The sequence below is a fragment of the Acinonyx jubatus genome, chromosome A2 (assembly GCF_027475565.1).
Source record: "Acinonyx jubatus isolate Ajub_Pintada_27869175 chromosome A2, VMU_Ajub_asm_v1.0, whole genome shotgun sequence".
In the NCBI taxonomy this organism is placed as follows: domain Eukaryota; kingdom Metazoa; phylum Chordata; class Mammalia; order Carnivora; family Felidae; genus Acinonyx; species Acinonyx jubatus.
In genome coordinates this window covers 90,640,148-90,663,527 of record NC_069383.1, presented here as the reverse complement: position 1 = coordinate 90,663,527, position 23,380 = coordinate 90,640,148, and the positions used below count along the sequence as shown (strand labels likewise).

General features: G+C 41.4%; 1 protein-coding gene across 3 annotated transcripts in view; it reads right to left on the bottom strand.

Moving 5' to 3' along the window:
* Positions 1-2,024: 2,024 nt before the first annotated feature.
* The window catches only part of SLC26A4 (solute carrier family 26 member 4), a 52,255-nt gene continuing 30,899 nt past the window's right edge, over positions 2,025-23,380 (bottom strand). For all 3 annotated transcript variants that reach the window (XM_027071670.2, XM_027071671.2, XM_027071672.2), the window contains exons 11-21: positions 21,140-21,217; positions 20,903-20,998; positions 19,396-19,502; positions 16,486-16,555; positions 14,653-14,745; positions 13,683-13,778; positions 12,841-13,071; positions 8,922-8,976; positions 7,680-7,825; positions 5,137-5,220; positions 2,025-2,925 (exon numbers count right to left, since the gene is read on the bottom strand). In XM_027071670.2, the coding sequence (XP_026927471.1) occupies positions 2,902-2,925; positions 5,137-5,220; positions 7,680-7,825; positions 8,922-8,976; positions 12,841-13,071; positions 13,683-13,778; positions 14,653-14,745; positions 16,486-16,555; positions 19,396-19,502; positions 20,903-20,998; positions 21,140-21,217 (1,080 nt within the window). In that variant the 3' untranslated portion in view covers positions 2,025-2,901. The remainder of the gene's footprint in view (positions 2,926-5,136; positions 5,221-7,679; positions 7,826-8,921; positions 8,977-12,840; positions 13,072-13,682; positions 13,779-14,652; positions 14,746-16,485; positions 16,556-19,395; positions 19,503-20,902; positions 20,999-21,139; positions 21,218-23,380) is intronic.

The window sequence follows — 23,380 nt, the reverse complement described above, 5'->3', positions numbered from 1 at the left end:
ATAAAAAATATGTGCAAATATTTCCAAATGTACACAATTTGATTTTTTTTATTTGTTATAGACATTCACATACAACACTGGAATCTTATCCTATAGGTTAAAAAAAACATAACAAAAGACAACCTTAATTTCAAGTAAATTTGTCATTGACAACACAGATTTAAAAGTATGGTTACTATTCACAACATGCACAGAAAAGACAGCATCCCTAGAGTGTCCTTGGGAAACAAGTCAGCTAGACTGTGGTCTTACGAGTGGGACCCAAGATTTTACAAAACTCTAGCCTTATTGTAAAATTTAAGTTTGGTATGTCCTTCAACTAATGAGCAAAAGGGCAGTGCATATTTCCTCAATCGAACAGAGACATTCATCCATTTTTTGCAAAACTGTTATATTCAATCTTATAAGATTTGTCGCTTTTATAGGCAGGTATTGATGTGGAAATGAGATAATATTATAACCCTGTTTAGGCCATTCCCAAAAGAGACATCGTTCTAAATCAGCGGAGGACAGTACAACCCATGAGCGTGAAAGAATATTGCAACATCCCAATCCACTGCAACTCACTTGAATTCTAATATGCAAAAGCAGAACGTGTGGGAGTTAGGGGAGATGATGGGGCCACCTTTAGGTAACCAGTGTGGTGTGATCACTGAAAATAATTCTTCCAAAGTAGATAACTTGTTTCTGATTGTATTTAAGAAGAAAAACGGGGAGAAGACATACTGCCTTTGAATAGCCAAACACATTTGAGAATTTCACACGTTTGGTGCCAGAGGTACAATGTAACTCTCAACCAGGCAAAACAGCGTCTCAGTTGGGGACCTGAGTATTTCTTTTCCCCTCAAATTTAAGTACAACTTCATTCATTCCAGTGTGAAATGTATGGTAATAGTCCTTGGGACTAAAGCCTATGTATTATATATAATACCTAGAAAATTGTTGGCACTCAGAAAAGATTAAAAATAAAAGACGCAAAATGTTCTGGTTTAAAATACGGATTTTTACGAACCTATGTATTTTCTGGATGTCTGGGTGGCTCAGTCAGTTAAGGGTCTGACTCTTGGTTTTGGCTCAGGTCATGATCTCAGGGTTTCGTGAGTTCGAGCCCCACATCGGGCTTTGTGCTGACAGAGCGGAGCCTGCTTGGGAGTCTCTCTCTCCCTCTCTCTTTGCCCCTCCCTCACTCGCTCTCACACACTCTCTCCCTCTCTCTCAAAAATAAATATATAAACTTTTTTAAAAACTATATGTTTTCTATGTATATAGTCCAAACAAGTTTTTTTCTTTTGATATTGAGCTCATTTAGAATGCTCCATCTTTAAAAACTCATTTAAAAATTTTTTTATATTTATTTACTTTTGAGAGACAGAGTGAGACAAAGTGAGACTGAGGGAGGGGCGGAGAGAGAGGGAGACACAGGATTGGAAACAGGCTCCAGGCTCTGAGCTGTCAGCACAGAGCCTGATGCGGGGCTCGAACCCACAGACTGTGAGATCATGACCTGAGCTGAAGTTGGAACGCTCAACTGACTGAGCCACCCAGGCACCCCTTTAAAAACTCATTTTAAACATAGATTTATAATCAGGCTGTTCACTTTTTATTTATTTATTTTTGTTTGTGTTTGGAAAAGTGGTCAGAATTCTGTTAAAGATCACTTGCTTTACATCTTGCTAAAATTTTAGAGAAAAATATCAACTCAGCCTTTTAAATGTATCAAAATTAGGTTTTTTTTTGTTCAAAATAACACAATTTTTGCATTAGATTTTAAGTAGAACATACCTCTATAGACCTGTACACAGTGATAATTTCTATAAACTCAGGTAAATTAAAGCTGCATGTTTAAGCTAGAGATAATCTGTCATACATTGTATTTGATCTTAACTGTGATCCATGATTATTATCATATCAAATATGATTTCTACAAGCCACAATAATCTCATTGCTTCACTCCTTTGAATCAGTGTTTCTAAAATAGATCAGCCTGTTTCTGAAACTTTTATTATTATTTTTTTTAATGTTTATTTATTCTTGAGACAGAGACAGAGCGTGAGCGGGGGAGGGGCAGAGAGAGAGGGAGACACAGAATCCGAAGCAGGCTCCAGGCTCTGAGCTGTCAGCACAGAGCCCGACACAGGGCTCGAACCCACGAACCGTGAGATCATGACCTGAGCCGAAGTCAGATGCTTAGCTGACTGAGCCACCCACGCACCCCTAAAATAGATCAGCCTGTTTCTGAACTTTTTAAGTGATCCTTTTTTTTTTTTTTTAATCTGGTCACATATAATAACACTGATTATTGAGTACTAAATTTGCGTTTTAAAAACTTTGTTGATGTATTCACTAAAAGTGGTTTTTGAAGACCTTTATTGACGAATGCATTAATGATTAAACTTCTTCATTTATTCAGTGCCACCATACACTGTGATCGATGCAGCTCATGGGAATCGAGGTCAGTCAGAAATTGATTTTTTCTTACGATAATCCTTCCCGACTCACCTGCCCACAGAGACTGTTGGGGCACACTTACCCCGACTAAACAGGGGTACACCAGTCCCCCACTAGAGCACTGTTAGCAAATCTGATATGAAGGAACAGCAGCATAACATCAGCAGATCCTGGACATTGCTAAATCACCTGGATAATCTTCACCGTTTTGCGCATTGTAGAGGGAAGCTATTTACTTTATAAATCAAGCCTTAAAAATAAATCTTAGTCGTTCTCTTTCATTGGCTAAGAAGTTAAAAAAAAAAAAAGATTTAAAAAAAAAATCGAATGGAAAGAGAATGAGTGTCTCAAGTCCAAAGAAATAGTCCATGCAGAAAATGTTTGCATAGAATTACGTTGGTGGGTAAATTCTGCCTTGCAGTCCCGGCTTATAGCAACCTCCTGAGCCCACTTTCAGGAAGCAAGGCTACGCATAGCCTGTGGAAACAAAGGGGAAATGAAACGTTCATACGAATGAATTCTCCTTTGGTCTACATTATCTCTGTGTTTTACAAACAGGATTTCATAGTTTGGGTTACTCACATCTACTCATCCTAGGTGTGCGTGGGGTAAAAACTTAATTTTGTACCTCGTTACTCTCCACTTGGATTTCTTTAGAAACAGTAAGTACTGTTTATTGAGCACTTACTGTGTACAAGAGACTAGTATTCCTTTGCATGCATCCTTTAATTTGTACAACTCTGTTGTACTGTTTCTATTTCACATGAAGGAACTAAAATGAAGACACAGCAAGTAATTTTCCCTGGGCTACACAGCCGGTGAGTAGCAGATTTGGGACTAGCACACAAATCTGTCTTGTTCTAAAGCTCATACTTTTAAAACCACTCCACTGTACTCCTTTGCTAGCTACAGGTACCCTACCTGAATGATCCTCTAATCCATTACCTGAATAAAGATGCCGTTAGTTTATAGGGCAATCCAAAAATACTTCTGTAATGTGGCAACTTCCTAACTCCCAATTTTGATGAGTTTTTACTCCACTAAGTCAGCCTTATAACCATAATCACAAACTGCTAAAGCTGGAAGTACTTCTAAGCTCAAGAATGACATCCCCAGGCACCTGGGTGGCTCAGTCAGTTAAGCATCTGACTTGATTTCAGCCAAGGTCTTGATCTCAGGGTCATGAGTTCAAGCCCCATGTTGGGCTAAGAATGACATTCTTAGACTTGCTAAGCTGATGGACTAAGGAGGTAGGACCTCTGATTTTCACCCTAGCAATGTATTTTCTCCACAAAAATCTCTGCCTGTTCTCCACACTACCTGATTTTACCATAAGGGTTCGAATGTTGAGAACAACATGTTTATCAAGATCTGGAATAAGGCAGAGAAGGCAAGCTGATCAGATTTGCATATGACGCCAGTAGGATGGAGAGTTCGTATGCAGGTGAGGAGTTCAGAATTCTAAACTGTATCCACAAACTAGAACCAACAAGATGTAGTCTGGCAAAAATATGTGTAACCCTGCTTTAGGGTCAAAACTCAATTATATAAATATAAATGGGGAGCCTAGCTGGGCCATAGTTTGTGTAAAATGCCCAAGTTTGTTGTTGGCCCCTTGCTCAATAGTAGCCAAGATTTTGATGTGGCTGCAATGAAAATAAATACATTTTAAAGTCACAGTAATAGACATATCTTGACAAGATCAAGGTGGTTGCATAATCTCCATGCTGACCTGACTCCATCTGGGATCTTATGTCCCCTTTTTGACTAGAGAAGCATTGACAAATTTTGTGCCTGAGGAATAAAGGGAACTGGAGAATTCTAGCCTGAAGTAGAGTCTGATGGAACATGAGAGCTACCGTCAAATATGTAAGGGCTGTTCAGTGGGAGGGTTTGTGTTGCTACAGAAGGCAGATCTCAGTCCACTGGGTAGTTACTAAAGAAAGGCTGCATCTAGTTTTGTAAGCAAAACTAACACTTGGAGACATCCAACCATGTAACAAACTCCCTTGAAAAGCTACCAGTTGCCAATATCTGGAAATGTGCACACAAAAGCTAAGTCAACATCCTTGGGGATGGACTAAGAGAGATCTCTGCACAGGGCTAATATGTGGATGTCTTGATATTCCAAGACATCTTTCAACCTTAAAGTTTCTATGCTCTTCCTTTGTGGGCCCCATCTTACTTGATGGTGGAACCATAGAGTTCAGTCAGATACTACGCTTCGGTCAAGGTTCTTAGGAAGAGTCTGATGTCCCAAGAGCATGAGAAATACATGGCATCAGTCTTGAATGGAGTATCCTGTTTACCATAATCAGTCAGATAAAGAAAGGGTCCTGTGCCTCACATACTTCTCTTGAAGCTTATGAAACTCCCTGGCCTTAGGTAGGAAAGGAAGAGGACGTATGGGGAGGCTTAGGTAGAAAATCAGGACCAGTGTGCTGGCTGCTTCTAGTCACTGATCATGCCTACATACCTGGGGCAAAGGGTCCCTAAGTACTTAATGCCCCCAAGGGATAATTCTTGTTTTCCACCATTTTCCCCTCTCTATGAAGCCATCCTTCTGGTATTTTTTCTTAATTATTTCCCCTGAATTGTTTTAATCAGACATAGTCAACTATTTGTGTTATTCTGTTGATTCAAGATTTAATCCAAATTATTTTCTTTGGAAGAAACTAATGACCATACCTCATCCTGGACATCAAGTTCTTCTTCAATCAGCTCTGCCTCCATTAATTCAAGAGGATCTTTACAGTCTTGGATGAGCGTAATCTTGACCAAGAGAACAGAGAATATTTATTGGAACGATAATGACATCAGCGCATCAGCCCACCTGATACCCCACAGAAAATTATCTGAGGCTTTGCTGGTGTTTCTCATCTATGATCTACATACTGCAAAATCCTTCACAGCTTTCTTGTTCTTCTGCATTTCCCACCTTAGAATTTTTCCCCATACTATTTTTTCACATTCAAGTGTGAACTGGCACCGTTCTCCACTGTCTCACCTCCTTTTCAGCTCTCTTCTCCAACCTCTGAAGTGTGTACCTCTTAAGAGTCACCCTGTCTGCCTAAATGACTCAGGACTCAGTTGTGTTTTTCTTTCAATGGCTGAGCTGAGAGCACTTAGTACACCCTCGAGTATACAGCGAATGCCCAGCGGAGGGCTTGTGACTGATGACAATGAACAGTCCCCCGCTGAACTGGATGGAGATTTTACTGGAGGTGGAAGACCAGAGTGTATGGACCCAGTTGGTTTTGGGGGAAAGTTCTGCTTTTTAGCAGTAACGTGCAATTTAACCTTCCACACAGAGGAAACCAATAGCAATTTGGGCTTTGTTTTATGTGTGAAGAAGGATATTTCTAAAGCAACTCCAAATGTGTACCCAGACAAGAGTGATGTTTCAAAGTGCTTTTCAGCTACTTTCCACCTCAGACATAAATAACCCAATTCTCTTTGCTCGTGCAGAAATGTATCAGGGACTTGTTGTCCTCTGTTGCGGATGGTCATGACATAATGGGAAAGTTAGAGGCTGGGTGTAACCACAAGTTGAGGCTATCCTGGGATAATCCCTGTGATGGTTAAATAAAGGGACAGGGAGAGGGTCATATCACTGCATCCGCAATCTCCATAATATGCAAGTTACACTTCCTGAAGGAAAGGAAAGAACCACAGGCAAGAGTTATCATCATTTGCTAGATATCTATCCCATATGGGACTTTGTGCTAGACACTGAAGTCACATAGAAGTAGAAGGTTCCTGGTATAATGGGTCACCAGTAGCGCTCATCCTCCTATCCAGTGACCTGGTAGGTGTATGATAGAAGCACTCATTTATATGCAGTCTAACATTTGTTCAGGGTCAAAAAACCCATCTCAGCCACTCTCAATGCCTCCCTGATGGCAGACAAGATGGAGTCTAGCCCTGGGGGTGGGGGGGGGGGGCATGCTTGGTTAGTGGTTTCTGTGATACTCCTGGCCTGAGAGCTTGAATCGGAAGTAGGGTATAAACAAATAACAAAGTAACCATTTTCAGGTTGAGAAAGAATTTGACACCTCAGGTCTAGATACTTTTAAGTGAGGTGTGTTTTTGTTTTGTTTTGTTTGCTTGTTTTTTAGATGTTTTGGATGATCCTGCTTTGGTTTTGTTACCTGTGAGTTAGAGGATTTTAAGTTAGAAAGTAGAGGAAAGTTTATGAGTTTTCTAAGATGAGCATCTTGCATGTAGCTTGCTTTCCTTTTCTTCTTTTTTTGTTTTTTTTTTGAGATTTGTGATTTTACTACCTTTTTTTTTTTTTGTATGTAAGATCCATACCTTGGTATTTAGTGCTAATATCCACCCCCCCCACTCCCCAGCATTAAGAGGCCTCTCCACTAACAAGAGCTAAAAAGAATAATGCACTATTGTTTTCTAAGCTAGTTTTACTTCAAACATTAACTTCCAATATACAATAAAAACTTGCTCATCTGAATTTTAGAAAGGAAGGAAGCAATTAAAAATATAGTACATTGTGTCACTGGAATAATTACCATTGTTGTTATTTTATAAGTGTTTGTTTTAATTTTTCAAATTCACTGTCAGAGGGTCCATGAGAGAAGAGGTTCTTGGGCCAGGCCCAGTGACTCAGCCCAGTGACCCAGCCCGGAATGCTTGGCTGTCCGGGGTATGTGTCAGGATACTTGACAAAATAAGGAAGCTCATGGGAAACCAGGGTCTATTCTATCTTCTGGGAAATTATTAACTCTGGGCTGACTCATGACTTTTCTTTTTTTCTTTTTCAAAGATCAGTTATGACCTAAAGGGTTCTATTTAAAGACATTTATCACTGAGGTTTTCCAGATGGCTGAAAATTTAAATTATATATATAATTGTGCATTTGTATACCCATATCACAGAAAATCCAAGATTCGCCATCTATATTCTAAAAAGGCATTATTACAGTGAATGCCTACTTTTACTAGTAAGCTCACACGTTGTAAAATAAGTATGCACCAGGTACTACCAGGTGCTTTCCTATAAACTATCTTATTTAGTCATCCTATTAACCCCGTGAGGTAAATGTTTTCACTCCCATTTTACTGATGAAAAAACTGAGGCCCTGAGAAATCAGGCAGATGGCCCCAAATCCTACTAGACTGTGATTCAGGTGTAGATTTGTGAAAATCTTTTGCTCTTTACAGAAATCATCGTAGTTTACGAAAGATACTTATGTAGAAAGCTTAAATGTTTACCGTTTCTAAAATGGAATCTTGAACCTCTTGGGATTTAACCTGGTTCTGTAGATGGAGGACAGCATCATGGACCGTCAAAAAGAATATGTCCTTTCTAATGTTATCATTAAAGAAATCACATTTCTCCAGTTTTTCTATCACATGATCTTCAAAAGAAAGAGATGATGTTCAGTCTCTAGCAAAACACATGTTTGTAACATCAGCCAATACTAAATTTTGTCAGCCCCTCCTTTTCATTTTGTTCCCTTCATTTTCAAAATGTGACCCTGCTCTAAACTGACTGAGTTTCTTTTCCAGAAGCACAGGGAATGGTTATGCCATAACTGGTTGTGGTAGACAGCCTCGGCTCACAAGCACGTGGTTTTGCCAGGGTACCCGTCCTCAGGCTGCCATGATGAGCCTGGCTGTTAATGACTCACAGCTGTGCCTTTCTCTGAAGAACTTTCCTTGGTCACTGGTTTACACCCCAACCTTGGGTGGCCTACAGCCTTTTACTCACTGATATGAGGGTAAAAAGGCTGGCCCCCTTACCTCAAGGAAGGGTAAACTTCTGATGCTTTTCCTGCTTTGTGTTCCTTTCAAACTCAGGCTAAGGTAGACTTCTAAAACAATGTCTTTGTCCAGACTCTTCCCCTGCCCTATGCTGCCTCCAGCAGTCCTGCATGAATTTCTCATGTATACTCTCAATAAGTCACTTGCCCGAGAATCTTTATCTCAGGGCCTATTTCTAGAGAACTCAGTCTGAGCACTAGCATTTTCCTATACACATACACTCGTACATAGAGAGACACAGACTCAGACCCTAGAGGAGCCTCTGCTTCTAAAGAACCTAAGTCATCCCCATGGTAAATTTTCTCCATTGGTCCTGTACTGTTATCAGGACATACATTTCCACGGATTACCAGCTCTACTGCACAGATTGGAAGTAATATTTTTCCAGGTTTCAAAAAGGCCCTCCGAGTGATTGCATAATGGGTAGAGTTTTTGTTTGTGGCACTGAAAAATTTTGGAAATTGATAGCTGTAATGGCTGTGCGACATTGTGACTGTACTTAGTGCCACTGACTTAATTGTCCACATGAGCATGACCAAAATGGCAAATTTTATGCTATACATCTTTTACCACAATAAAAAATAGTTTGAAAAAAAGGCTCTTTGGACATCATGTTACCCACACTCCCAAGGTAGAAGAAAGGGCTCAGCAGAAAGTCTTATAGGTAGATATGTTTGGGCATGCATTTACCTTGAAGCGATGCAAAGTACACATTTACATCAATTCTTTGAAATTCTTTGACAATCTAAAAATTTAAAAAAGAATTTGTAACAATGAGTGACTTCATCTGCCCATAATTCAGTAGCATTCAATTACTCGCTCAGGAGAAACTTGAACACTTTCATGGTTAATCAGGACTTTAAGGAAAGTTGATTACTGGAGGAAAGTTCATTATTAGAAAACCACAGAAGTTTTCAACCTACAGTGATGGTATGATTAGGGATGAAAAGACCATCTCAAGAGGTGGTAAATCCAGTGCACAACAGCACAGGGCTCAACAGCACAGAGGCGATTAAAGAATGTTTGCGGAAGAAAGGAAAGAGGGGCATACAGGAGGCTTCCTAACATAGTCCCTGCTGATACAAGAGCATACATTTGTATCTTGCAATGGAAGATACAGGCGTATGGATATGTGGCCATCGGATTCCAAATGTAAAACTGACCTAAAAAGTCCTCTGTATTTTGACTGTATCAATGTGAATATCCTGATTGTGATTTCTGTTCTATGGCATTGCAAGATGTTCCCAGGGGGAGAAACTGGATAAGGGTTTCATAGGATCTCTCTGCATTATTTCTTAAAACTCCATGTGAATCCACAATTATCTCAAAATAAAAAATTTAATTAAAAAACTCAAGATACAGCCAAAGGCAATATTGAGAAATAAGAACAAAGCTGGAAGTATCATAATCCAGGATTTTGAGATATGCTACGAATCTCTAGTAATCAAAACAGTATGGTACAGGCACAAAAATAGGCATATAGATGAATGGACCAAGATAGAGAGCCCAGAAATAACCCCACACTTAAATGGTCATTTTTTTTTAATGTTTGTTTATTTTTGAGAGAGAGAGAGACAGAGACAGAGTGCAAGTGGGGGAGGGGCAGAGAGAAGGAGACACAGAATCTGAAACAGGCTCCAGGCTCTGAGCTGTCAGCACAGAGCCCGACACGGGGCTCGAACCCACAGACCGCGAGATCATGACCTGAGCTGAAGTCGGACGCTTAACCAACTCAACCACCCAGGTTACCCACACACTTATGTGGTCAGTTAACCTATGGCAAAAGAGGCAAGAATATACAATGGGGAAAAGACAGTCTCTTCAACAAATGTTGTTGGGAAAACTGGACAGCTACATACAAAAGAATGAAACTGGACTCCTACCTTACACCATACACACAGAAAAACTCAAAACCCAGCAACCTACTCAATGGGAGAAGATATTCATAAATAATACACCCAATAATGGGTTAATATCCAAAATAGAGAAAGAACTTATACAACTCAATACCCAAAACCCCAAATAATCTGATTAAAAATGGACCGGAATAGATGTTTTTCCAAAGAAGACCTACAAATGGCCAACAGACACATGAAAAGATGCTCAACATCACTCATCATGGGAAATGCAAATCAAAACCACAATGAGATATCACCTTCCACCTGTCAGAATGGTTAATATCAAAAAGACAAAAATTAACAAGCATTGGAAAAACTGTGGAGGAAAAGGAACCCTTGTGTACTGTTGACAGTGATATAAATTGGTGCAGGCAGCTACTGTGAAAAACAGTATAGAGGTTCCTAAAAAAATGAAAAATAGAAATAACAAATGATCTGATAATTCCACTACTGGGTATTTACCCAAAGAAAATGAAAACACTAGTTCAAAAAGATATACGCACCCCTCTGTTTATTGAACATTATTTACAATAGCCAAGCTATGGAAGCAACCCAAGGGTCCATCAATAGATGAATGGGTAAAGAAGTGGTGTATACACACACACACACACACACACACACACACACACACACACACTAGAATATTACTCAGCCATAAAAAAAAAAAATGAGATCTTGCCATTTGCAACAACATAGATGGACAAAGAGACACGTGAAAAGATGCTCAACATCACTCATAATGCTAAGTGAAATAAGTCAGAGAAAGACAAATACCATACGATTTCACTCATACGTGGAATTTAAGAAACAAAGCAAATGAGCCAACAAACAAAAAAACCCCAGAGTCTTAAATACAGAGAACAAACTGGTGGGTTGCCAGAGGGGAGAAGGGTGAATAAGAGTACCCTTATTGTGGTGAGCACTGAATAATGTATAGAATTTGTTGAATCATTACATTATTCATCTGAAACTAATGTTATACTGTATGTTAATTATATTTCAATAAAAATGTAAAAATTAAAAACAAAAAATCAAGACATGGGAACTATGGGCAATAATAAAAGAGAACTTCACATTTTAAGGGAAAAAAAAATCAAGACCTCTGTTTGGAGATATAAATAAATAGGTGTGGGTGTGGGAAATATCCTGGCATTAGATAAGTTAGTACTCTCCCCAAAAGTAATTCATTAAACCCTTTGCCCAATACAATCTACAATGGATCTGAACCAAAGACGAGAGTAAAGTGCACAGTAAAGAATAAGATTTATGTTTTCATTTATGTTCTCAAATGAGCATTATAATAGCCAGGTTTTCTAAAAGAACTGGAATAGAACCTGTCAGTGTGTGTGTGTGTGTGTGTGTGTGTGTGTGTGTGTGTTTAGAGAGAGCACAAGCAAGGAAGAGGGACAGTGGGGACAGAAAGAGAATCCCAAGTAGGCTCCACACTCAGCATGGAGCCCAATGTGGAGCTTGATCCCACGACCCTGGGAATCACAACCTGAGCCAAAATCAAGAGTCAGATGCTCAGCTGAGCCACCAGGAGCCCTGCAACTGTCAGCATATTCTTGAACTCTTCTGTCAAGTATAATCACTTTTTCTGCCTAACCTGCCTACTATCCACCCCGTGGAATCATTTCCTGCCCTTGCAGAGGCAGCCAGGAAGCCCCAACTAGGCTAAACCTCAGTTAGGGTTTCATTTCCAAAGTTTTTAAATAGACTTTAAACATTTTTAAATTTTAATTCCAGTGTAGTTAACATATCAGTTCCAGGTGTACAAAATAGGGATTCAGCAGTTCCATATATGCCTCAGTGCTCATCAAGAGAAGTGTACTCTTAATCCCCTTCACCTATTGGGGTCATTTCCATGTTATTACATCTGATTGTCAGTACCTTGACCCTGCTTTTCTCTCCGACCCTCTTACTACAACCTGCAGCTTCATCTAAACTTGACACTTGCAGTCAAGTTGACCCTAATTAGTCTGTTTTGGAGCACTTCACGTGGTTGTCTTTATTTTATTTTATTTTTTTAATGTTTATTTATTTTTGAGAGAGAGAGAGAGACAGACAGAGTGTGAGCAGGGGAAGGGCAGAGAGAGAGGGAGACATGGAATCAGAGGCAGGCTCTAGGCTCTGAGCTGTCAGCACAGAGGCTGACGCAGGGCTCAAACTCATGAACTGTGAGATCATGACCTGAGCTGAAGTTGGTCCCATGACCCAGGAGCCCCCATTTTTTCTTCTTTTAAATATTCCATTTTCTATACTCAAAAAAATAAAACCTAATAAATATTAATATTTGCTGAGATACTTCTAAACATTCTTTCTTTATATATACATAGTATATATATATATTATATATTAGCTTTTTTATTAGCTACATATATAATATGTCCATATATATAAACCTATTTAATCTTCATAACAACCCCATGAAGTAGGTACCATCATTACCCCCATATTGCAGATTAAGAAATTGAGGTACAGACAGATTAAGCAACTTGTCCATGGACACACTGTGAGTAAGTGGGAGAGCTGGGATTCAACCACATGTCTGGCCTCGCAGTCTATGCTTTAAAATACTACACTCTGTTGCAAAAGCATTCCTCTAGAAAAATTACAGATCCGACAATCACCCTTTTGCAAGACCAGGTACCCCGTATCATGGTACTATGGCCAAAGCTCCAAATCTGTCATTCAAAGCACCAAAACCTTACCATTCGCAATGATCTCACTCCAACAACATCCAAGAAAGACACAGCTCCACAATCAAGCACGAGGCTGTGGATTGGCACTTTGGGAACATTCACTTTGACCGGAAGCTCAGAGTTCCAATCCACTTGAATCTCTATTTCCTTGGTTGGGATATCAAGGTCTTCTGGGTCTTCAACATCTTCATCAGGCTCAAAAGCATCATTTGATGAACCGGCATCCCTTATAATGCCATTCTAAACAAAGAAAACACTGCCAACTTAGTTGCCAATGACCAGGGACACCTTGCAATAATGCATCTCAAATTACTTAAAAGTCCTATACACTTTTCCTTGGCGAGCAAAACATCAAAGGGATGAACTCTTAAGGAATGAGATTTACCTCAGTCCAAACCGTGATGTTCCCTAAGAAGAAAAATGGAAGAGCAGAGGAGCCAGGAAACTCTTGATTTCTGGAAGATTGTGGAACTTGGCCAAGAGATACATAGGCAGGAGAGTCTGAATAAAAGGTAATAGATCTAAAAGTTTATGAACTTAGCTGCCTTCTGTTGTGAGCATTTTTCTGGCATTGAATTAGCATTTATTTTCTTCCCTTCAGTAAAAATAAGGTTTATTTCTCGATGGGAAAAAGTATCACACTCTGTGTTTCCAGAGAGTTCTGCTGATTTTTTAATTCTCTCCCATTCCCTCTTGCCTACAAGAATAACTGTCGTCCAACATACATTGTCAACTGCCTGAACACATCTGGGTACCAAAGCAAATAAATCTAATTTTCAACTGTCTAACTGCTTTCATTTTCACATGAGAAGGAAAGGGATTTAACAAGAAAAAGAAAGATGTCACCTCACCTTTGTTGCCCTTAATTGTCCTTTTTTGATGAGTTTCTGTATTGTCCTCAGTGCTTTCAGTCTCTTATTATACACTCTAATGGCATCAAATCCAACCTTTGGAAAGAAATGTCAAGTTACTTAAAACATCTGGTTCCTAATGCTCATTAATGGTAATTGTTATCTGGAAAAGCGATTTCCCAAGTGGTATTATTCCTTGAGACATCCTGCCAAAAAAGAAATTCTGAGGTCTGGTGGAGGTCTCCAGTATCACCCCTACCCCACCTAGCCAGAGACTCAGGGAAGACAGTCTCATATTAAAGGCTCTAAAAGAGTAAAATACAAACAAACAAACAAAGAAAAAAAAAACCCACACAGAATAACCTCTTTAGCTTTAAGTCTGTGTTAACAAATTTCCTTGACATCACAGAGCCCTTTTGCTATTGCAAAATCTATGACCATTCCCTTGAACCAGTTTGCTCTGGAACTCACTTAAGAAAAACACTGATGTAGGGGCAAACCTCAGCTTCAAAGCTTGGCATGCCATTCTAGGCCAGAATTTCCGGCTTACATATTCCACTTATACTTTCTACCCTTTACTCCAACTGGGCAAACACCCTCCCTGCCCAAATACACGTACTTACCTCTGACTCTCAGCTCACATAGTTTCCTAACACCTGACATAATCTTTCTTATGTGATTAGCCCAACCCACATGGATTTCTCCCTTCTCTGAACTCTTCACATTTGCTGTCTAAACTACTGTTTTGGTCTTCCATAGTTATTGCTACCTGCATTTTAACGTATGGTATTTCTGGGTTTTTTCCTATTGCCAAACAGATTGTAAGTTACTTGGATGTTATAATTCTTAAAGCCCCATACAAACGGAATAGGGTGTAGGGTCTTGTCCAGTTTGAGGCAATAAATACCCGTAGAATGAATGAAGTCTCAAAGGAGGTTAGAAACCAAATTTCTAGGGATAAAATACTCACTGTGGACTTGATACATTTTTTAAAACCATCAACGTTGCCGTAAAAAATAGGACTGGAAAATCTAAGAATCTTCACTCCTTCAGGTTCTTCAATCTGGCATTAAGAAAACAAAATGTGTGAAGTTAAATAATTTCAGCCTTCAAATATTTAATTAAATTTCTGGCTTTTCGGCTAGGAGCCAAGTTACAATTACTCAGAGGGGCTGGACGACAGCACTCACTTCTCCCTGAACAGGTGCTGTCTCCACTTAGGAGGCAATAGGTTATTCAAACTACTGGAACTTTACAGTCCCATAGAAGATCAAGTTAGGAAGGGCCTTCGTAAGCAATTATTCAACACTCTGATTTCCAGATGGAGAAACTGAGGCTGAGAATGAGGACGTGATTTGCCTCAGGTTCATACCACGGAACCCCAATTTGTTCTTTGGCTTAAAATTCTTAAAAAAAAAAAAAGGAGTGTTGGGGCACCAAGGTGTCTCAGTGGGTTAAGCATCCAACTCTTGATTTCGGCTTAGGTCATGATCTCATTGTTTGTGAGTTCGAGCTCTGCATCAGGCTCTGTGCCAGGGAGCCTGCTTGGGACTCTCTCTCTCTCTTTCCCTCTCTTTTTGCCCCTCCCCCTCTCGCTCTCTCTCTCAAAATAAATATATAAACTTAGAAAAAAAGAAGGAACAAGAAAAAAGGTAGTAAACTGAGAGGATGTGCAAGAATGGAGGCCAACAATGTCGGTTGCTTGTTCTCACCCTGACACATGGTGGCCAGACCAAAAGTAGAGCTTGCGAAATCCTAGACTTTCCTAGTCTTTAGGAATCATAGCGATTTCAGTCTGAGCCCCTGAGGTGAGAAAACAGGTGTTGGGAGGCTGAGTGATGTGGACAGAGTCTCCCCAAAGTGGAGCCTGCAAACCCCCAAACTCAGCCCATGATTCCCTGAGCCAAAAGATTCTCTACCATCATTGTTTAGCTCTTGGCAGTGCCGAGAAAGATGTGGAAATAAATTAAGTAGCAGCTAATGGAATTCCAGATTCTGTGTCCAACATTTTTTTATGCTAAATTGGTTTTTTTCTTGATTTTCTTTCTCTGCTTTTTCATCGCCGTTTCCCCTGGTGACCGCTAAGCTACTTCAAGGAACACAAGCCTATAAGTGGGATGTGTCTTATCTTTATGTTTTCACTTCCAATATTATATGTCATTTCTTCCAATTCCAAGATTGGAGCAAAATGTCTACTCAGAGAGCTTAAAAGTCTTGTGTTAGCATTAAATGAAGATAATCTTACAGGGATTTCAGATAATTTCATGGGGGGTAAGGATTACATAGCAGAGAAATAGAATTTTGATGCAACTTCTGGAAATAATCAAACTGCTTATTTTTTAAAATTCCTTTTACAATGGTTTTACATTAAAAGGACATTCAGGGGTGCCTGGGTGGCTCAGTCAGTTAAGCGTCCAACTTCAGCTCAGGCCATGATCTCATGGGTGCGTGAGTTTGAGTCCCACATCGGGCTTTCTGCTGTCAGCACAAAGCTGGTTTCAGATCCTCTGTCCCCCTGTCCCCATCCCCCGCCCCTTCCCATGCTCTCTCTCAAAAATAAATAAACATTAAAAAACAAACAAACATTCAAACTAGCATGGACACAATTCATACAAACCGTGGATATCAGAGAGCACATTAGGTCAAAGTTTTCATGACACCCCCAGTGAACTTCTAAACTTTCCTGGAAGAAGCCTCCCCCTTTAGCTACCTTGTACCTAACACACTGAAAGAGAAATACGCTACCCCCTGAAAATCCAGGCTAGCAACCCAAGGGCAGCAACTGTCTCACAAAGGCACTTACATTTTTGTAATTCTTGGTACTTTTGTAAATGTCTGTGCTAGGAATGCTTCCAAGGCTGTTCCATGAGGGACTAAAAGAAGAAAAATTAGGTCAGGATTTTGTGGAACAGGCATACTTTGGAATAAAAAATGACAAGACATCACAGATACGAAAGAGCCCATCATTCTCGGCTCTTTATTGCATTGTGTGTTCTTGTTACAGATCACATCTTCCTGCAGCTAATTCTGAAATGAACAGCCCATCATTCTCGGCTCTTTATTGCATTGTGTGTCCTTGTTACAGATCACATCTTCCTGCAGCTAATTCTGAAATGAACAGCTGGTGTTTGCGTGGGCCCTTGGAGAAGGAGGATTTTCCTGAGGGCTGAGAGAAGTCATGAACATCCCACTCCCCTGTGTACAACACTTTAGAGGCCAAGCAAAGAGCTTTCACACATGTTAAGTTTTATCTAGGAGCTGCCAAACTTCTGGAAGGTCAGCAGTACTGTCCTCATTTTTATGGTTGAGTAAGCTGAGGTTCAGATAAAGCCAAAAAGGGCCCCGGAGGTAAGGTTAGGTTAGGTTATCTTTAACCCAAGGGTCCTCAGTGCCTGGCACAGTGCCTGGAACTTACTCGGGAGTTAGAACAACTGTCTGATGAAATATGGCGAGTCTGCGGTGATCAGATTAGTCTCAATTTCTAGAAATGGGAGCCTGGGAGAGCCAGCAGTACATCCTTCCCATCAACCAGACTGTTCACTTCCTGTTCCTGGTACCATCAAAAACTTCCGTGATTCTTCAGGTGTGACTAGGGACAAGTGCTAAACATAATTCCCGAAGAAAGAGTGTATGTTTGTGTGCCCTCTGGATCAGCCATATAATTACTGGAAATGAAATATTGCAGAGGATACAATTTTTGGTTGGCGAAAAGCCTAGTTACCAAATCAGTGGCCAAAACGTACCACTGCTTTCTCCTCAGCTTACTGGGCTGTGCCAAATTTTCACAGAGTGTTCATAAGCTATAGAGCCTCTCTCTGCAAACCTTTCTCTCCCAACCACATCCACGCAAGGCAAAGCACACACTGTGGCATACAGACCATGAGAAGAAACATCTTCCAAGGACAGGTTCTGAGTTACTTTCCAGCAGCAAATTGGGTACTTTGGGAGCTTGTGAACTCTCCTGGGCCCTTGGGGAACCAGTTAAGAGTGCTGAGGCAGTGAACATAAATTTTGGGGAAGACTCCAACGTGCCAGGGTAGGGAAGAAGTAAGAGAAGGAGAATTGGCCAGTGGAACAACAAGGGTGGGCTTATGCTAAGCTGAAGGTGTCTCAGCTGATGTTTTTCCAGATTCTTTTAACCTTCATGGCCCAAGCACAGGCAGAGAAGAGGCCAGAACTCTGGAAAGATCACAGAAGTTTTGAGGAGGAAACCAGGCTCTGTTTGCCTCTCTGTTCAGACAATTTCATAAACACAGGAGAGCACATACCAAAAGCCTCTTAAGAGTCAAAATAAAGCCTGGGTGGCTCAGTCGGTTAAGTATCCAACTTCGGCTCAGGTCATGATCTCATGGCTCGAGAGTTTGAGCCCCACATCGGACCCTATGCTGACAGCTCAGAGCCTGGAGCCTGCTTTGGATTCTCTGTCTCCCTTTTTCTCTCTTTGCCCCTCCCCAACTTGTGTGTTCCCTCTCTCTCTCTCTCTCTCTCTCTCAAAAATAAACATTAAAAAAAAAAAGAGTCAAAACAAAACCAACAAAAAACCATACACCTTCCGGCTCTCCCACAGATTGTTTTCCATGACATCAAGCCATGTCTTTGCTCTTTTCACTCGGTATATGACCTAATTACGTCTATTTCATACACTCATGTGGTTTCTTGGGTACGTTTTCTTTGGCAGATCTGAATGAATTCGGGCTACAGTCAATGCTTTTAAAATCTCCTGTTCTGAGTTATTAGCTTCAGGAGAAAATGAGCTGTAATACACTTAGTGGCTATCTTGTCCCAAGCCGGTATGTGCCCCACAGACTGCATCTCATTTGCAGAAGGAACCACAGAGCCACATCAGTCCTTACTGAGTCACGCATCTTTTATTCTTACTGTGACCAGCAGGAGAGGGCAGCAGTAGAGCATGTGACTAGATGCACAGATTTTGGGGTGAGATACATCTGGGTTCAAGCCCTGACTCTGCAACTTACTAGCTGTGTGATCTTGGGGAAGGTTCTTAACCTTTCGGAGCTTTGATTTTCTTTTCTGTAGAATGAGAATTAAAAAACCTATTCATGGGGCGCCTGGGTGGCGCAGTCGGTTAAGCTTCCGACTTCAGCCAGGTCACGATCTCGCGGTCCGTGAGTTCGAGCCCCGCGTCAGGCTCTGGGCTGATGGCTCGGAGCCTGGAGCCTGTTTCCGATTCTGTGTCTCCCTCTCTCTCTGCCCCTCCCCCGTTCATGCTCTGTCTCTCTCTCTCCCCCCAAAAATAAATAAACGTTGAAAAAAAAAATTAAAAAAAAAAAAACAACAACAACCTATTCATGGGATTGTCCCAAAGACTAAATATGATAATGTGTGCCAAGCACTATAGGCTTAATTCATAGAAGCCCTCAATACATGGTAACTATTATGAAAGGGTGTGGTTTCCCTATATTTTATTAAAATGGTATAAGAAATCTCAGGGTGTAGGGAGCCAGGGTGGCTCAGTCAGTTAAGCATCTGACTCTTGGTTTCTGCTCAGGTCATGATCTCACAGTTCGTGACTTTGAGCCCCACATCAGGCTCCGTGCTGTCGGATCGGAGCCTGGGAGCCTCTCTCTCCCTCTCTCTCTGGCCCTCCCCCGCTTGTACTCTTTCTCAAATAAATAAACTTAAAAAAAAGAAAGAAAGAAATCTCAGGGCATGTTGTCTTCTTTTTGGGAAATCTGGGTCTTACATTACTCACAATTGAACTCTCAGGACCACAGTCAGTAATCCAAACATGAGCCCAGCTAGTAAACCGAGGTCCAGCCCCAGAATGATGGACGCTATGCATGTAAACACCCAGATAACCTAGGACAAAACAGAAATGGAAAGAACCTCGTTAATCTGTCAGGGACCATCAGGTGAGACACTACCTGTAAAAACAAGAAGATCAATTGTCCATGAACAAATTCCACTTTTTAAAAATATTCTTACTTCATTTCATGTTTCAATGGAAGTAGAAACTGATGTTTCCAACAAAGACCAATTGTCCCATTTCAATGTTTTGTTTTTAATTTAAGTTTTGAATAGGGAATATATTAACATGGTTCAAAATGGAAGTAATATTAAAAAAGCATACAGTAGAAAACCTTGCTTCTGACTCTCTCCCCTCTTCACCTGTCCAACACCCTCACTTGTGTTCACATTTCCATATGTGTCTCTGTGCATGTACATGTGCACACTTTTCACCAGTAGCTTTTGCAAGTACAAGCAAATATGACTGCATAGCAGTATTTCATGTTCCCACATTTCTTAAAGATTTTATTTATTTTTTTAATTTTTAGAAAATGTTTATTTATTTATTTTGAGAGAGAGAGAGAGAGAGCACAAACAGGGTAGGGGCAGAGAGAGAGGGAGAGAACCCCAAGCAGGCTCAGTGCTGTCAAGGCAGAGCCCAGCGTGGGGCTGTATCCCACAAACCATTGAGATCATGGCCTGAGCCGAAACCAAGAGTTGGAGGCTCAGGGTGCCTGGGTGGCTCAGTTGGTTAAGCATCCATCTTCGGCTCAGGTCATGATCTCACGGTCTGGGAGTTCAAGTTCTATGTCAGGCTCTGTGCTAATAGCTCAGAGCCTGGAGCCTGTCAGATTCTGTGTCTCCCTCTCCCTCTCTCTTTTTCTCTCTCTCTGCCCCAACCCAACTTGTGCTCTCTCTCTCTCTCTCTCTCTAAAAAATAAATAAACATTAAAAAAAAGAGTTGGAGGTTCAACCGACTGAGCCACCCAGGCACCCAGTGAGCTTCTGGCTTTTATGGTTCCTCAGAACAGTTCTGAAGGTTACTTTGGTCGGAGTTAAACTCAGTAAGGGTTTTGTATTTTGGTTTTGCTTTGTTTGAGTTTTGTTTGTCCTTCTATATTACAGAGGGGTTTATTTTTATTTTTTTAATTTATTTTTATTTTTTCATTTTTATTATTTTTTTTTAGAAAGCTCATTTCTTTTTATTATTTTTTGTAATATGTTTATTTGGTCTGGTGTTTAATGTGTTTATGTGGGATTCTTCCTAGATGGAAATACATCTTCCCAGGGATACAGGACCTTCCCAAAGCTTGATTCACCTGGCAGGCTTTGGCTTATCCATCCGATTCTAATTTCCGCTCTGGGAGTCCCACAGCGCAGGTGAGATTGAGGAGAGAAGGGGACATAGTGATGCGGCAGGAAGCACATAAGAAACAAACATTTCAGACAAAAATGGGCAGCCAGTGACTTACGGCATCGATCTTATTCTGTCTCCACAGACGAGGAATGTCACACACCTGCATAAACATCCCTTTCAGGTTGGCGATTACAACAGCTGCCAAGACCGACTGTCAAGAGGGACAGGGAAGGCTGTGTTATTCAGGGGAATGGTCTTCCATGTGAGGATTTGTAAATCTCCTGTTATTTCTCTGGTGACAGAGCAGTGAAGAGAAATTATGCAATCGGGCTGTTGGGAAGCAGGGTTGTACCTTCTGCAAGGGTTCCAGCAGCTTCCCCAGGGCAACAATGGCGACCATCACAATCCCAGCCGAGATGATGCCGGCAATCTGAAAGACACACACCTCCCATGAACGGGGTCCATCCCTCTCCCTCGTGTCTTCCAGCTTGCTGGATGTGTGCAGGAGAGCCTGGCCGTGGGTGCACCTCCCTGCCTCCCCCCTTCTGCTCAGTACTGTTGAGACAAATGAGAATTATTTCTTACAACTCTACACAACTGAAGGAAAAACGGGAAATGTATATATGGTAGCTATGGCAGGGAAATTAAAGAAAACGTGAAGCCTGAGCTTGCGAAGGGAAAGCCGGCTGGGCCTGGATGTATTACAGACCTATAGCCTTGGTGTCAGGTGGGGAGGCCACACTTGTAATTATTTGCCATAGCGGGAAACATGGACCTCTCCCCTGCTGCAACAACAGATCGTGAATGTTCTTGGGCAATAAATTCCCAAGGCACACGTCTAATTCCTCCGCATTACTGAAGCAGTAGTCATAATAGCAGTTATTCTGATAACACATCGTACGGACGGCACCGATTTGCACAGAAGTCTCAGAGAAAATAAGTGTACCGGCCCTTCTGCAAATTCAAAATGCTACAGGAGCATAATGAGAAGTGGGACCATACCCCCTGCCTCCTCCAACAGTCCCTGGGCGCAGGCTCAAGAGTTTTGCCCCCCAGCAGCCCGAGTGATGACGGGGCAACAGCAGGGGTTAAAGGACCTTCAGAAACGTTACCTTCGCTGGCAAAACAAAGCTCTCCTAAGATCCATAAATAGTTAGGAGAGAGGCTGAGGGGGTGGGGCTATTCTCTGGTTTGGTTAGCTGACCAATGAACTCTCTGCTGAGACAGCTGGCACCTGGCCGAGGTGAAGACCAGAAGCTCTGAAACAAAGGAGAAAAGGAGACAGGGCACCAGAAGCAAAGCCACGAGAGAAGAAGCAACAGGGAAGATTGTACCGGGCACAGGGGGCCGCCTGGTACTGGAGGTGTGAGCTGAAAGAGACAGATAAAGCCAACATACGTAGGAGATCTGAAAACCATAGGAAATTTCATAGCCACCGTCTTTCCACCTGGCAGACTGATCATTCAGGTTCCCACCGTGGTGACCTCAGCCTGAGGCAACATCATGCAAATGATGGGCTGTGCACATCCGGATGCTTTGTACATTCAGAGCCCTCTGTTAGGCTCTTTGCTGCCCGTTAGCACCACGGCTCCAGGATGCCCGTGCCTTGGTGGTTTTCCCTCACCTCTCTAAGCAGAGCAGCTGATGTCCTCCCTTCTTCCCTCCCTTCCTTCCTTTCTTCCATACAATCGCTTAGCCAACATTGTTGTCTATCATGAGCCACTTGCACCTTGCCGTGGATGTAGGGCTCTGTGAATTGCTAAAGGAAAGGGAGATCTGGGGACAGAAATGACAGCCCATGTCGAGGGGAATGGCCACCCACTCGCCAAATATATGGAACACTAAGCCGCCAATTATGGGGACCAGGACGAATTTTGGTCGCTATATTAAAATCTGCGAGGGGTCCATTACATGCACTCACTCTATCAGGCTGGTTTGTGGGAGGTGCTGTACATTTTATATCTATGAGCACATTCAGTCGCTAGAAAATTAATTATTCTGTTACAAGTGAGAAGGTAATCGGAGCTGAGGGAAGTTTGCAATCAGAATTACTTTTTAGTGAGTCAGCAGGAGTCCGATGGGGTGAAAGAAACAACAGGTTGCAATGTTCAGCTCTTCTACAACCTGAGGATGTGCTGCAGACAGTTAACGGTCACTAACCCTCATTATTCCATTCGTTCATTCAGGAAGTATTCGCTGGGGTGTTTCTTTTGCGTCAGGGCATAGTATATGCATCACAGGTACCACGATGCTTTTCCTATCGTGAGGAGTTAATGACAGGAACACTAAGTGTTTACAGGTATGTGCCAGCATCTTACAAACGTGGCGTGTGTTTGTTTTTAAATCCTCACAACATCCCTATGAGGGGGATACGATTAATCCTCCCATTTTATAGATGCTGAAAACTGAGGTCCCAACATCAGAGAAAACATGAGAAGCCACACGAGGGAAGAGCTGCCAGTGTGTCTGTTTGTGAGTCCCTGGATTGTAGTCCAGGCTATTAGACTTTTAACCCTGAACTTAGTATACATTTCAGTAATTAAAGAGCAAGTCACGTCTGTGCTTGCTTCGTTCTTCACTACTGAAATCCTGG